This window comes from Heterocephalus glaber, unplaced genomic scaffold (assembly GCF_053883595.1).
Source record: "Heterocephalus glaber isolate CG9 unplaced genomic scaffold, H.glaber_assembly_v1.0 deba00001504, whole genome shotgun sequence".
NCBI classification, from domain to species: Eukaryota; Metazoa; Chordata; class Mammalia; order Rodentia; family Bathyergidae; genus Heterocephalus; species Heterocephalus glaber.
Window position 1 is genome coordinate 6,003,017 of NW_028258324.1, and position 16,774 is coordinate 6,019,790.

Sequence of the window (16,774 nt, forward strand, 5' to 3'; positions counted from 1 at the left end):
TTTATTGTTAGGAATTATTTTATACTAAACATCAAACTTGGATCACTCAGTAAAAGTGAATGTCTCAATTCAAAGGAAACAGTTGACATGCAAGAAGAAAATGCAAGCCTATACTATCATCAGTGAACCAAGGATAATGAGCTAACACAATTCTTGGCCCAGGAGATATGAAGATGATAACAGTCATGTTCAAAGGCTGTCAGCTTACCCCAAATGTGTGCATCACCACTCCCTTGAATGCGTCAATGAGACGGATGAAGCTGCCATTGGTGGAGATGAGTATGAGCTTGCCATCATTGCTGAACTTAAGTCCTGTCCATTCACAAGTTCGATCATACTGCATCTTAAAGGTTGCAAATGGCCCCTGCAAAAGATAAAAATAGCAACCCCCCCCACCAGGGCCAAGGCACATAAATAATTCCTGCCATCAAGAGTCAACTCCCATTTTATTCCTTTAAATTACTTTTTACTGGGAAAGCTGAGGATGCTGCTGCCATCTAATATCTATCAATACCTCCTCTACCACAGAAAAGGCTCTTTTTTATTTTTTGGTACCAGGGATTGAACTTAGGACTTTGAGCTTGTAAGGTGGGTGCAGCGCCACTGAGCTAAATCCCCAGCCCAAGGCTCTTAACATTCACCTTAGCTGAGTGTGGTCGCCCATGTAGTCCCAATAATTGGGTGGTTGAGGCAGGGGGATCAAGAATTTGAGACCAACTTGGGCTACAGTGCAAGTTCAATGCCAACCTAGACTACATGGTGAGACCCTGCCACTCACAAACAAACAAACAACCAAACCTCATACTTAAAAACTCCATAACAAGATAGCCCAAAGGCTCAACAATTTACCTTGTCAAAAGAACGAAGGTCATAAAGCTTGACCATTTCAGAGTTGACACCAGCAGCAAAAATTAACCCTTCTGGATCAAAAGAACAAACTGGCTTGCCCTGTAGATGCATAAGACCCTGAGAGAAAAGAAGACAAAAAGTTAATAGATGCCAGGTGCACACTTGTAATCCCAGTACTCCAAAGGCTGAGGCAGGAAGATCACTGCAAATTCAAGGTCAACCTTAGCTACATAGAGAGACTCTGTCTCTTAAAAAAAAAGTTAACGGATATAGGACCTACCACTAATCTACCACTGTATAATTTGTTTTCCCAATGAGAACAAACAATATGAACATATACCTAACCTACTTACAGAACAGAATAAGCAAATAAGAATCTAACTAAAAGGAAGCTTTTAAAAAAGAGTTATAACAGATTTCTGATCAGAGTTCAAATAACCACATATCTACTGAGGCTAAAAGACATATAGTCTGAGGCTTTAGGAACGGTGTTTTGTTTCGTTTAACACTAAGCCACAGAGTTTAAAGCAATATGCATTTGATTAGGATATCTGATTTCTAAGGAGCAACCTACCAGGAAAATAGATTTGCTCTGAAGTTTAAGAAGATTCTGGATGGAATCATTTTTTCTCTTTCTTGAAAAGGAGAGCTGATAATAATACCACAGGAAAATGCTCAAAAAGCTTAAATCTGAGGTGCCATTACCTACCTGGCAGTTAGGAGACCGGAGATCCCAAAGTCGAATGGTCTTATCAAGGGAGCCAGAAATGAAAGTGTCATCCACAGGTGACATGGATAAGGCCACGACCCTGCAATGCATCAAAATAAATAGGAGTTAAAGCAAAATGAGCAAATATGTGAACTATAAGCCATTCTGGCTACTTATACTTGATCTTAGCCAAAAGGCCGAGAAGCGATCTGGCTACTTATATATAGCTGTTCTCCCAAAACTGCCATTCAAGGAACCACAAACAAGCATATATGGCATAATCTAAGACAACTAGTATAATGAAAAAAACTTAAAGTCCCAGTATAAAAATACGATTCTAACACAAATCTAATACTATTTCACATCCATTAGCATAGTGTAGTAAAAGCTGATACCAAATGTTGATAAACATGAGAATGGTGGAGAAACTGGAGTTGCTGATGGAAATGTAAAGTGGTACAAATACTAGGGAAACCAGTTTTTCTAAAAGAGAGTATTATATACATCCCAGAAATTTCAAGCCTGGAATTGAAAATATATGTCCACACAAAAAAAGTACACAAGTTAAAAAAATAAGTTCACATGTATCACAGCATCATTAGTCATAATAGCCAGACTGGAACAACCCAAGTGTCTATTACCTAATAAGTAGATAAATAATAGGTGGTATACACATACAATGCAATGGAATATTATTTGACAATAAAAAGAAATGATGCACTGAATCATGTGACAATGTTTTTTGTTTTTGATTTTTGGTTTTTTGAGACAGTGCCTCATTATGTAGTCCAGGCTGGCCTCAAACTTGCAGTGGTCCTCCTGCCTCAGCGTCCCCAGTGGTTACAGGCGTGTACCACCACACCTAGCTTCATGTGACAGTATAAACCTTGGAAACATCGAGTTAAGTGAAAGATGCCAGACACAAGGCCATATATTATCTGAGTCCATTTATAGAAAATGTTGAGAGTAGGTAAATCTATAGAGACAAAAAGTAGTTTAGTGATCATTTTTCTCCAACTCTTGAATATACAAAAAAGACCACTGATTTGTATATTTTAAAAAGGAGACTTTATGGCACATGAACTGTGTCTCAACAAACAAGCTAGGTATGGTGGCATACATCTATAATCTCAACATTGCGGAAGGCTGACGCAGGATTGGCATGAATTTGAGGCCAGCCTGGGCTACAAAGTGAGACCTTGTCTCCAAACCCAACTCACCCCACCCTAGATTCCTTAACGGGATGGCAGTGGACTACACTAATGTTTCCCAACTAGAGTGGTATCAGCATTACTTGGAGGGTGAATTAACATTTAGACTTTTAGAATCTACTCCCCAAATTTCCAATCCAGCATGGCTGGGCAGGGTCTGATAATCTGAGTTTCTTACAAACTTCCAGGTGAGACTGCCTGCCTGGAACCGCACTTAAGAGATCTACATGCCCGTGCTAACAGCAATTATATTCCTGATACGGGCCTCTTAATATGAAAACCCCAAATACAAAATACTCCAAAATCTGAAACTTTATTTATTTATTTATTTTGGTACCGGGGATCGAACTCGGGACCTTGTGCTTGTGAGGCAGGCGCCGGAACCACTGAGCTAAATCCCTGGCCCGAAACTTTTTAAGTACTTTACCAACATGACACCAGAAGCAGACTTGACCTTATATGAGGGGTCACAGTTATTATGCAGGTGCACCAAGGTTACTATAAAATTAAATTCAGGCTATAAAGGTATATATAAACATAAATGAGTTTCATGTTTAGATCAGATTTCTATCCCTAAGATATCTCATTATGTATATGCAAATATTCTAAAATCCAAAATACTTCTGGTCCCAAGCATTTCAGACAAGGGATACTCAACCTGTATCATCAAGAGTCAATCACTAAAAACAATTTTTTACTTTGGTTTTTTTTTGGGGGGGCGGGTGTTGCTGTGTACTTCAGGGTGGCCTTGAAATCGCTATATAGTCCAGCTGGCCTTGAATCTTGGTGAATGCTGGGATCACAAGTGTGTGCCACCAGTCCCAGTGAAAATATTTCTTTATCCAATATAACTCAACTAATATTTGCACTAGCTCAATTTAAGATACTGTGAAGTCAAAATCTGATGTACTAATAAAAAACAGTGAGTAGAATGGACAGGTAATTTTATGCCATAGCATTCAGCTCAAGTGTTCAGAAAAGGTCTATCTTGATGCAAAACACACTGTATGCTGGGGAGTAGAAGAATAAGGGAAGGGGTGGGGTTTTAGCTCAGTGGTTCTGTTGCCTGCCTCAAAAGCACAAGGACCAAGTTCGATCCCTGGTACCAAAAAAAAAAAAAAAAAAAGTCTCAGGATTATAAGGAGAACCAAGAACTTGACCCTAAGGAAGCTTGTGTCTAGGCAACAAAACTCCAAGAGACTACAGCAAAAGTGAATTTTTAATGTTATACTGATTAATGGACTTCATCTTGTCAGATTTGTACAAGCATATAGTACACTTTACCCTCTCTGTTATCCTCTTTGCCCTACCTTGCTAGTTTCACATGGGGGACACTTTCAATGTGCAGAAATGATTAACAGTAAACAAGTATGAAGAGTTGGAGATGGGAATGTGTAGATTCTTCTTTGTTTTTTTTTGTTGTTGTTTTGTTTTGTTTTTTGGTACCAGGGATTGAATTCAGGACCTTTCGCTTTCAAGGCAGGCGCTGGAACCACTGAGCTAAATCCCCGGCCATTCATTTGTTTTTTGAGATGGGGTTTTACTCTGTAGTTCAGGCTGTCCTTGAACTTACTATGTAGCCCAGGCTGGCTTTGAACTTGTGGCAATCCTCCTGCTTCAGCCTCCCAAGTGATGGGATTACAGGCGTGCATCACCCTGCCCAGCTTAGATTCTTTTTTTAAAATGGATAGTGAAAAGAAATGGGTGATAAGGTCAGTAAGTAAATTTAAGGTAAGGAATTCTGAGTAAATTTGTGGACATCAAGGTAAAGGTCAATTATGAGGATAGAAGCAAGCAGAAAGAAGGGAGTTAGTTTTGTAAAAGAATAAAGGCTACTTCTTCAAGGAAGGGGCTCTGAGAAGAAAGGAATTTAGGTGGAAGAGAAGTTCAACAAAGAATTCATCCTGGATGGTGTTGATTTTGTCACAAAAGGAGAGATGAAGTAATCTAAGAATCAGATCAAGAAGTTGAGTACTTGAAAAGATTGGAAATAATTTCAAATAATGCCAGGCCTGGTGGCCCATGGCTGTAATCCCAGCACTCCGGAAGGCTGAGGCAGGAGGATTGCTGTGAGTTTGAGGCCAGACTGAGCTACATAGTAAGTTCAAGATCAGTTTGAATTACAGAGTGAGACCTTGTCACAAAACACCAAAACCAAAACAAAAAAATTCAAACAACTGTATCAACTCTTAATTACAAAAAGTATATTTGTAAACATTAGTTTGAATACAATAAGCAAATCATCTACTTGTCATGTGCCATTCTGTCTGGTACTGCACAGCAACCAACTCAGAAGCACAATTTTAACAGGCAGCCCTCAGACCATCTGCTGTCAGGGCTCCTTCCTATATTCTTTTTTTTTTTTTTTTTTTCCTATATTCTTAAATAGTCCTGGATTGTTGTACAATTATAAAAGAAAGAAGAAGGAAATACCCCAAGTGACTGAAATATTATACAAGGAAAGTGTGTTTAACGTTCAACTGAAACTTGAAAAATTGGAGGAAAAAAAAATTGAGGGAAATAGGAGGACAGAGTGAAGCAACCTGCATCATAATATGAAATAAGGAGATACATTTCTTGATATTAAAAGTAACAAAGGACAATATATTTTTTTCACATTTTCATTAACATCTTCAAATGGAGGGTTGAGGGTGCAGCTTGATTGTACAGCTCAACACATGCAGGCACGCAGGCACATGCACATATACACATAAAAGAACACCAAAGGGAAATTTTTCTGGGGGGGTACCGGGGATTGAACTCAGGTCCTTGCGCTTGCAAGGCAGGCAGCAGAACCACTGAGCTAAATCCCCAGCATCCAAAGAGAAAATTTTTATGTAAAGGCCTGCTGAAATGGGGATCTATACTGCATCTAAACTAGAGGCTTTAAAGCATAAATGGTTCTTTTATACGAGATACCTAAGGCTGGGCATGGTGGCACATGCCTGTAATCCCAGTACTTGGGAGGCTGAGACAGGAGGATCACTTTGAGTTCAAGGCCAGCCTGGGCTACATAGCAAGTTCAAGGCCAGCCTGAACTATATAGCAAGACCTTATCCAAAAAAAAAAAAAGAGAGATACCTACCCAAATGCCATATGTTTTGGTTCTGGAGAGGGAACCTAGGGCCTCCTGCATCCAAAGCATAGGCTCTATTAATGAGCTATACCCTCCAGCCTCTTATTCATGAGATTTCAATTATCTCTAAAGTTCTACCCATTCCCCTTCCAAAACTTCACTAAATCAAGAGTGGACTTTTTTTTTGAGTCAGCCTCAGCCTCCCAAGTGCTGAGATACAGGCATGCACCACACCATGCCCAGTTGACTATTTAAAGCATAATAAAAAAAAAAAAAAAGAAGAAAAATGTCAAACAGCAGTGAAGTGGCAGCTTCAGTCCACTAGTAAAATCTCTCCACTCATCTATTCTCTGTGTTACCTCAGGGACAAAATAACTCATTCTACAATACTTGGTTCTTACCTTTTGCTATGTCCAGGAAAGTATCTGATATATTTGTTGTCATGCAAGGACAGGTAGCGAATCGTATCTGTAGGAAGATAAATAAGGTATGATGATATTGTACTACTTAAAAAATGAATTTACTTTGCATTTGCATCTTGAGAAGACAAGGTTAAAGATCCAACTGTATCCCATTATTCAAATAGAGTGTAAATTTATAATGGTGAATAATTCTTCTTGGTAGCTTAAGAGTGGGTACATAGGGCCGGGGATTTAGCTCAGTGGTTTCGCCGCCTGTTGCGCAAGCACAAGGACCCGAGTTCGATCCCTGGTACCAAAAAAAGAGTGGATACGTAGATTTCGCGTAATTTAAAAGCAGATTCTAAGTTGACAGCATATAGAGCAAAGTTTAAAATCCATGTTTTGGGGGTAGAGGTACAACTCAGTGATACAGTGCTTGCCTAGCATGCATGAGACCCTGGGTCCAATTTCCAGTACCACATATAAAAATTTTTTTAAAAATTAAAAAAATTATCAGTTTTACTTCCAATCTTTGCCTTCTTCATAATAATGCAACTTGCCCTGCAAATATGACCTGACCAAAAGGGAAAAAAAAAAAAAAAGAATTAGACATTGGTGTCTCAGTACTCACAGAATGGTAAACTTAAAAATGTTTGGTTACTAAGGAAACAGGGTCAAAGAAGTGAGCAGCCACATGACTGGTCTGTCTGTCTGTCTGTCTATCTATCTATCATAGAGACAGGGTCTCGCTATGCAGTTCAGGCTAGATTTGAACTCACTATATAGCTCAGGCTGGCCTCAAACTTGTGGCGATGATCCTCCTGCCTCAGCCTCCTGAGTGCTAGGATTACAAGCATGCACTACTATGCCAGCCTTGGCAGTAAGTTTTTATCCAGGATTCTCCAACAGTACTGACCCATCCCAATGTTCAACTGGAGACAAAATTTACATTGAAAGTAAACAAAACAGAAAGAGAAGTAATGTTTCAAGATGCATAAAATATACCAAGTCATACCAATAAGATTTTGATGATGTCCAAGAAAGGAATAAACAAAGATTTTTGCTTAGGAAAAATAAGATGTATGCTGTTAAAAACGGAATGATTCTATCTGAAAAAGGAAACAAGAAAGTGGTGGTGGTAGGGGAATGAAGTGCCATAAAGAATAGAACTGATGTATCTCAAGCATATACTAATTAAAATACAGAACTGAGTCAGGTGTTGTAGTACATGTCTGTACTCCCAGCATTCCGGGAGGTTGAGACAGGAGAATTCCACATTCAAGCCCAGTTTGGGCAAATCAGCGAGACTGTCTCAAAATAAAAAATAAAAAAGGTCTGGGGATGTAGCTTAGTGGTAGAATGCTTAGCTAGTATGTGCAATGCTCTGGATTCGATCTCCAGCACCACAAAAAGAAGAAAGAAAGAAAAGTCCAGGTGTGGTGGTACATACCTGCAATCTTATCATTCTGAGAGGCTGAGGTTTGAGACTGTGTCTTAAAAAATAAAAAAGGTTGGGATGTAGCTCAGTATGAAGGCCCTGAGTTCAATCCCCAGTACTTCCAAAAAACAAAAAAAAAAAGTGGAAAGTACTATGCTCCTAAAAAGATGAGGAAAAAGAAAAAGCTATTGCTGCTGGGAAAAAGGTAATAGAAAATGCTGTCAAAGGACCGAGGGGAAAAAAAGCATAGAAAGAACACTGTAAAGGCAAATGGAAAACAGGAATAAATAAATTGAAAGTATCAAGTAGTTCACCCAGTGGTTCACAAGGATGCTTTCTAATAAATGTCCATTTAAAGAAGGAGGGGGAAAAAGGGTACCCTTTTTATGTTTCATACCTGAATCTACATCACTTCCTTGAAAACATCTTCAAACTTTTCAAATGACAAGCATTCCTACTTATTCTAGTGCTAGAAGTATTCACCTGCCCTAAGAAGAAAAAACTCCCTCCCATTACCTGGATTCCCAGAGATGAGCAGGGCTTCACCATCCTCTCTGCCCCACTTGGTGGCTGGCGCGCTGTTCCTGGCAAGGCAGTGGCCTGTACAGTTATCTCCTGTACCGGGTGGTATCATAGACCCTCAAACTGTACAAACTACTACCTCAGCCTGGAATCAGGCAAAAGGAAACGTAGCGCTGGAGAAACTCTTCAGGATGCACTTGGGACAGGAAAGGTAACATCCCCACAGCAGAGGCCTGGCAGCAAAGCTGCAAGTGCCACACATTTGTCTCATCTTGCACCACATTTGGAGAATCCTCATTAATCACTCAGAAAAGCAACCCAACAGAAAAATACACCAGTCATTTAGATGATCACATATACATATTTCTTCAGGATCCTAATGTTTTATATTCTTGTACAAAAGCATCAACTACATTGCTTACATAGAAAACTACTTCTGAAATAGACATGAAAAGTCAAAATTATATACTTATTAAAAATCAAGCACAGGCTGGGGATTGAGCTCAGTGGTGCCGCGCCTTCCTCGAAACAGCAAGGTCCAGAGTTCGATCTCCAGTACCAAAAAATCAAATCAAATCAAGTACATGTGCAAATACAGGTAGAAAAGTCTCATTAAATAAAAGGGACTTTGGCTCATTTGCTGAGACACAGCCCAAACAGCAGTCTAAGCAATCCTTGTTGAATGACATTAGAAAAATCTTACTGCAAAGAGCAAAATATCCAGGTGTGGTGTTGCACACCTGTAATCCCAGCATTTGAGAGGCTGAGGCAGGAGGAGCACCAGTTTAAAGCCAGCCTGAGCTACAAAGTACTGTAAGTTCAAGGCTAGCCAGAACCATAGAGACCCTATCTCAAAACAAAACTTAAAAAAAAAAAAAAAAAGCGAAAGAATAAATCAGTGAGGTAATTGAAAAAAAAAAAATTCTCCGGTACCAAAAAAAAAAAAAAAAAACCTCTAACATGTGAAATGTTATACCTCAATCACCAGGGTAATCTGTCAACTTAGAAGGACTTCTCAAAAAAAAAAAAAAGGACTTCTCCCAGGGGAAATGGAAGATTAAAAACAGGACCATTTATTACAAAAAGAAATTCACATGTTTCTGTGTGCGCCATGTTGTTTCTCCTCTGAGATGCTTGTTTGCCATCCCAGCCTCAGAGTCAGCTGATTATGGACTGAAACCTCTATGAACTGTAAGCCAAATAAACCCCTTCCCTTTAAAAAAAAAAAAATTGACAAGTTTTAATTTCTAAAAATCTTTATTCTTCAAAGATTAATTTTACTTAAAAGTGAAAAGGAAAAGGCTAGACTTGCCTCGCATGCTCAAGGCCCCAGCACTGGGAAAGGGGGGAGCACAGAGTAAAAAGGAATAAAATTCAGATTAAAAAAAAAAAAAAAAGAAAAGTATCTCTGGGTGGGGCACAGTGGCACACAACGGTGATCCTAGCTACTCAAGAGTCTCTCAGGCAGGAAGATTACATGTATAACACAGGCAACTTACTGAGATCATTATCTCAAAATAAAAAATGAAAAGGGCTGAGGATGTAGCTCAATGTGAGATCTTGGGTTCAATCTCTAATAATAAAAAAAGAAAGTGTCCTTGGAATCAAAGATGACTAAGGTCACTCACTGTCTTTTATGATAAACACTATAAAAGTTTGCACATACACCAAAAACTTTTCTCACTTCCCTTAAACTATCATAGTTCAAACATTTGTGAAAATTTTTCTCAAATCCACATACTTTAAATGGGAAGGTCCAGTAGTTACCACTTGCTGTGGATAGTATTCTTTTATTTGTTCTAAAAGTATTTTTTCAAGTTTCAAGAAGTACAAATCACAAATATAATTAGCTCCTTCCTCTTCCAGTCCCCACTGTAAACTGGAGATTTTTCCTACTGAGTTCTAAGTCATTCAGAAGTGCTACTGGGTTCCTTCCAGCATTCCTTCAGTAATAACAATGTAATTAGCATTGCTAACATCATAGGAAAATATTTAAAGTAGCTATAACAAAGCATAAGTAGACACAAAGATTCCATGAACTATTTAACGAAGGAAATTTTGACCTTCCTCAAAAGAAGGCTTACTTGGGCTGGGGATTTAGCTCAGTGGTTCCGTTGCCTGCCTCGAATGCACAAGGACTGGAGTACAATCCCCAATACCAAAAAAAAAAAAAAAAAAGGCTTACTTACCATCTATTTTGTTAGAGCTGTAAACAACTGTGTTTGCCGCATGAGTGTATCTGATGAGGTCCACACCATATTTCTTACTGTACAGGGTTCTCTTTGGTCTGATGAGCAAACAGAGAAAATATCATCAATATCTTCCATCACCAAAATCTGAGATCTCCAAATATAGAGTGGGATGTGGATGATGTGGCAAGGGTGAGGATTCTTGGTAATTTTTTTTTTTCTTGGTAAGTTTTAATGCTGGAAGGAAACAATTTCTTCCAAAAGGAGGAATCAAGTGGATGTGGTGATGCACACTTGTAATCCCAACATTTGGGAAGCTGGGGCAGGATTACAGTGAATTTCAGGCCAACCTGAACCATATATGTGAGACCCTGTCAAAAAAACAAAACAAAACCAAAACCAAAGAAATACTACCACCACCTACAAAAAGACAAAAGGAGTAAACAATCAATCAAGAGGTATGATGGCACATGCCCGTAGTTCCAGTCATTGGTGGGGCCGAGGAAGGGCTTCAGCCCAGCAAAATAGCAAGGCCTTTTCTCTTTAAAAAAAAAAAGCTAAGGGTAGGGAAGCACACCTATAACCCCAACACACTGAGAAGCTGAGGCAGAAGGATCACAAGTTTAGGCCCAGCCTGGTCAAAAAAGTGAGACCCTGTCTCAAGATAAACAATAACAAAACTGCTGGGGTTGCAAGTCAGTGTGAAGCCCCTGCCTGGACTCAATCTCCAATACTGCCAGCCAGCAAGCAAACAACACACACATTATCCACACACCAAAAATTAATCAAACACAATACTATCTAAAGTATAAAGAATACCAGGGCCTGGGATTTAGCTCAGTGGTGCCGTGCCTGCCTCACAAACGCAAGGTCCAGAGTTCAATCCCTGTTGGGGGGGGGGGGGGGATAAAGAATACCTCTGAATACTTAAGACCAGCATTAGGAAGTAGAAGTAAATGTTGGAGCTCAACTCAGCTTTACCACAATGTTCAAAAGTAACCTTTGAGAAAAAGAAAAGGGTATTATATCTATTTGGGGAGAAAGGCACATGAAACAATACAAGTTATAAATTACAACAAAGAAGGATATGAGAATACTTAAACCCAAGAACTTTAGCCATTCCCTTAGAAAGCTCTTTCTTAAAGAAGGCAATGATTTATCAAACTGAAACCACATGCAGAACTAGTTGCCTTCCTAATATAACCTGCTCTTGGAGATGTCCAGCCTCCCTACGTACACAGCCAAGTCTTTAAAGAAGGCATACTTTCTGCAGACTTGCAAGGTCCTGAGTTCGATCCCTGGTACCAAAAAAAAAAAAAGAGGCATACTTGACTCTCCTTAGAAAAACTACACAGTGGTTCTTCTCTTTTACATTAATGTAAAATCACTCATTTTCAAGTTATACGTTACTCTCTACAGAATCTTGAAGACCGTGCTAACATGGATCTCAGCAAAATTTGTGACTATAGTACTTTGTCACATATTGTTTAAATTACACATCTTTTTAAAAAACCCAAGGGCCGGGGATTTAGCTTGGTGGTTACGGTACCTACCTTGAAAGCACAAGGTCCCGAGCTCGATCCCTGGTACCAAAAACAAAACAAAAAACAAAAACCCCAAATATTTCTATAAAATTAATTTGAATGCTAGAACAATTCTCCATATGCATCAAGTCAGGCAACAAAGCTTTTAACATAATGCTCTGCACATAGGTATTAGAAGGACCTCAAAATCCTGTACCAAGCCAGGTGTGGTGGTGCACACCTGTAATCCCAGCACTCAGGAGACTGAAGCAGGAGGACTGCCTGGAGTTCCAGGCCAGCCTGGGGTACATAGCAAGACCCTGTCTCAAAAAACAAACAAAAATCCTGTACCAATGTTTACCAAGAGTTTCAATTTATGAAAAAGAAAGATCACCCTCTCAGTGTAAAACCCTCTTGGAACCTAGATGCTAAACAATCAAATGACTCAGGCAGCATTAAGACATCAATCACTGGCACTTTCAATTTTTGTTAATGTCAGTGAGGCTGACAGCTTCCCTCTATAAAATCTATTTCCCGACAAGAGTTCTCACTACATCTGAACTGGATTTTCCACATGCTTACCCTCACAGATACAATACTTCACTCCTAAAGACATCAACAAAGACTACCTTGTCCAGTCCACTTTACAGGCTTCTGCTATACAGTTACTCCAATGGTAATGAACCTGAAAGTATATATGTGGTTGCTCTCTAAAGTCAGCTGACTTTACACCTACCTGTGGTAGAAGTTAATCCTAGTATTTCTGCCCACCTACAACAGAAAAACACAGGGCTGGGGATGTGGCTCAGTGATAGAGGGCTTGCCTGCCATGCATGAGGCCCTACCACTTGACCCTGGAAAGCCAATTTCAGACAGTGTGGTGTACAATTCCAGTACTCAAGAGAGCTGAAGCAAAGACTCACTGTGAGTCTGAGGCCAGCCTGCAATAGACAGAGAGATCCTGTCTAATACAAAACAAAACAAAAGAATGGTGAAAAATAAGTGGGTTCCATTTAGGTATGGCTTATGTGCCTCAAGTTTATTAAAATGTTGAGTTTTGTCCCTAATAAAAGAAACTTAGTACATTTTTTTTTTTTTTTTTTTTGGTTTTTTGAGGCAGGGTCTCCCTTTGTAGTCCAGGCTGGCCTGGAACTCAAAGTGATCCTCCTGCTTCAGCCTCCCAAGCGCTGGATTTCAGGCGTGGGCCACACCCACCTCACTACATTTTATTTCCTAGTTTGAAAGCAAGGTCTTCAGCACCTGCCTTGAAAGCGCAAGGTCCCAAGTTCAATCCCCAGTACAAAAAAAAACAAAACAAAAAAACCCTGAATATTGAAACCAAGGTCTTAATGTCTCATATCCATTTCAAGTATTTTTACCAAGTCCATGCATAATACTTTCTCAAATATTTTAGTGTCTTCCCTCAACTATGGTTCTGGTGACTAGGTATGACCAAAAAAATAATATTAAAGCTTCTTTGAGTAATCTGCATTACCTGCCACAATCAACATCATTTATATTCTTTCAAGTTTTCTTTTTTGGTACCGGGGATTGAACTTGGGACCTTGTGCTTTCGAGGCAGGCACGCCACCACTGAGCTAAATCCCCGGCCCTATATTCTTTCAAGTTGAAGCATCACTCAATGGACGAACTCCATTGTAAAGTTTAAATGGACAATAAACTGGAAAACACTTTGCACAGAACATGTAACATCTAATAAGATATTATACCTTCTAAGGAAACTACTTTTCTTCCAACGTTGATTAGGCCTACAAAGTATTTCTTAACATTACCAGTTAAAATCACAGGGGCTAAAGAGAAGTAATTCTGACCAATACCATGGACCTGGTCACAACCCCAAACCAGAACTCCAGTCTCCTAACTACCAAGCCATTCTCATGCCACAGACCACAAAGCACAGTCATAATTGATGAGAAAACTCAGAAGTGCATACCCTACAGTATCATAGCAAAATTAAATTTCCTTATTTGGGTAGTCATGCTCTAGTTATGTAAGAGAATGTCTTTGTGCTTATGAAATCTATGTTGAAATGTTCAGGGAGCTAGGTGTGTGGCGCACAGCTGTAATCCCAGCATTTCAGAGGCTGAGGCAGGAAGATCACTACAAATTCAAAGCCAGCCTGGACAACGTAGTGAGACCTTCCCTGAAAAAAAAAAAAAATTAGATATGGGGGCTCGATACTTTCAATTTAAGTCTCTAGTGGCTCCAAAAAAATGCATACATATACATATTTACCTACAGACTGATAAAACAGGACAAAATTTCACATTTCACCACTCTCACATTTCTTCCAAGTATTTTTTTTTAACCCCAAGAGAAGTGCTTTGAAACATTCTTATACTTTTCTTAAGTCTGTAATAATGCAGAAATGCTACATGACTGAATAAACTGCGTTATTTGCCTTTTTTTTGGGGGGGGTACCAGGGATCGAACTCTCTGGACCTTGCACTTGTGAGGTAGGTGGCGGAACCACTGAGCTAAATCCACAGCCCTAAGCTGCATTATTTCATAGAACTGACATTTTACTTTTACAAAACAGGGCTTTATGTCACTGTCATCCTTCCCAAAGGCAGAAATTATGCTACATTTGGGGGTAAACTGTGACAAAACAGTTATCACAACCTTTATTTCCTTTAACTAGGATATGTATTTCCATCCTCAGGTTGTGGTGGATGGTTATAATCTGTGCACAATCACTAATCAAGCAAATCAACTTCAAATTACTTTCACCTCCAGGAGTCGAATTATGACCCCCCTGCTCCAGCTTTAAATACTACTCCCTCCTCCAAATCAATTCAAGTGGCCAGACCTGGACAGAAATCCATCCACTAAAGAATAGCACTAAGTATGTGTACAGCTAACAATTTCCTCTCCCCCAGGAGCGCCATGGCAGGACACTTTCACAAACTACAGGCAGAGCCAGTTACATAACCCTTTCTCATAGCCCCAGTGGAGAAAAAAACAGGGGAGATTATAGCTCAGCCCAAACAGCACTATTTTAGATACTCAAATTCACAAATGAAGAGGTAAGTTCCAAAAGAAAAGCAGTTGTTTAAAAACAAAGTGGGCCTAGTAGCTCACACCTGTAATCCCAGCATTGAGGCTGAGGCAGGAGGTTCGAAGTGAGTTCAATGCCAGCCTGAACTACAAAGGGAGACCCTGTCTCAAAACAAAACCAAAAATGGGCAAATGGAACAGCTAGAGAGAGTAGAGAAACACTCAAGGATTCAGAAAATAAGACCTAGAACTAGGCAACAAAACGAAGTTTGACAAAACCAAACATTCCTCAGGCCTGCTTGGGAAAGGTGGTTGAGAGGAATCAAATTTAATTTAAACCAGTTTCTGCTCCAAAGAAAGTCACCATGTGGCAAGCACTTGGGGCAAGTCCACGGCCCTAAGGTCAACACGAGGACCCCAGCTCTGCTTATAAAGGTTATTGCGGAAAGACGCAGGTGTGGTGTTTCGCCAAATGATCTGGCACAATATAAAACTTTTATGACTACATATAGAATTTTGGTAATTCCAAGTGAACCATAAACTGTTTAAAAACAAAAAGTGTAGGAGGAAACACGAAATTGTTCTAGGATGCTTTCTTTGTTTTAACGGGAGCCCACATTGAGGTCTGGATGGGAGGCCGCATTTGCTTGTATCTGGCAAAAAGGAAGTTTCAGGATGTCGTTTAAAAGTTCACTATAAACGTGCGCATCGGGCTTAAAAAGAGTAAAAATGAGTTGATACTGGAAGAAAAGGCCAGGGGGCTCTGAGTGGCACAACAGGTAAATCCTGACCGCTAAGAACGGCAACCCACGCGGCTCGAGGCAGAAAGGCCGCGGGAAGCTGAGGAGCAGAACATGGGCTGTGCGCCAGGGCGGAATCGAGGTCACCGCGAGGAGGGCAGGGACCTGACATTGGCGAGCGGGCCAGAGTGCAGCCCTGCAAGCACGGCGCCCAGCCCCGCTGACGGCCACCCCTAACAGTCTGGGGACGAAGAGCTCGCTGCGGGGGTCGGGGCGCAGCCAGGGCGTTTAAAGGTCAAGGTCAAGGTGGGGTTTGGTGAGCTGTGCAAAAGCGCTAGGAGGAGGCCGAAGAAACAAAAAAACAATCATGCGATCATCTTTACGGCTACCATCCTTTTAAAAGAAAGCAAAAAATGTCTGGACGGCTGAGGGGTGGAAGTGGCCCTGTCAGAAGCGAGTGCAAAAGAGGCCTGGGACCGTAGTCGGGACTCTGGGCGGGCGGCGGGCCACTGCGGGCCACCAGCGGGAGAGGGAGGTGCTCAGAGCCGAGCCCAGAGCACCGCCGCACTCACTTGCCCTCCTGGCAGTCATAGAGCACGATGGAGTCGTCGTCGCTGCTCGAGATGACCGTCTCGCCGTTGGGACTAAAGTCAAAGCAGTTAATCTTGTCCGAGTTCTCGCGGAACACCTTGGCGACACGGAAGCTCCGCAGCACGCTGTCGGTCAGCTTCATGGCGATGGCGGCGGCGGCGGCGGCGGCAGCGGCTGCAGGAGGCGGCGGCGGCGGCGGCGGCGCAGGGCCGGGGCGGGGTCGGGCGCCGAACGGGAGGGCTGCTGAGGGCCAAGCCGGGCGGGGCGGGTGCCGCGCTGGTGGCGGGCTGGAGGGCGGCTGGCAGTCGGGCCGCCACCTCCTCCTCCTACTCAAGTACTACTCTCCCGCCTGGACGGTGGGGCCTCTCTGTTCTTCCTCACGGTCTCCTCAGAGCCAACAGGCGCGACCCCAGCTCATTGTGTCCGCCATCTTGGGGCGACAGGCAGAAGCCGAGAGCGAGGATCCTTATCCGCTGCGCACGCCGGGATAGGGGGCGGGGCGGGAAT

General features: G+C 41.2%; 1 protein-coding gene across 3 annotated transcripts in view; it reads right to left on the reverse strand.

Moving 5' to 3' along the window:
• The window catches only part of Wdr82 (WD repeat domain 82), a 26,825-nt gene extending 10,072 nt beyond the window's left edge, over positions 1-16,753 (reverse strand). Inside the window, exons 1-7 of one of the 3 annotated variants that reach the window (XM_087186148.1) lie at positions 16,249-16,441; positions 11,313-11,395; positions 10,396-10,493; positions 6,247-6,313; positions 1,559-1,658; positions 850-966; positions 209-364 (exon numbers count right to left, since the gene is read on the reverse strand). In XM_087186148.1, the coding sequence (XP_087042274.1) occupies positions 209-364; positions 850-966; positions 1,559-1,658; positions 6,247-6,313; positions 10,396-10,493; positions 11,313-11,335 (561 nt within the window). In that variant the 5' untranslated portion in view covers positions 11,336-11,395; positions 16,249-16,441. Of the gene's footprint in view, positions 1-208; positions 365-849; positions 967-1,558; positions 1,659-6,246; positions 6,314-10,395; positions 10,494-11,312; positions 11,396-16,248 lie in introns of all 3 variants that reach the window. The other 2 variants (XM_004834211.4, XM_087186149.1) reach the window with 2 other exon arrangements.
• Positions 16,754-16,774: the final 21 nt, after the last annotated feature.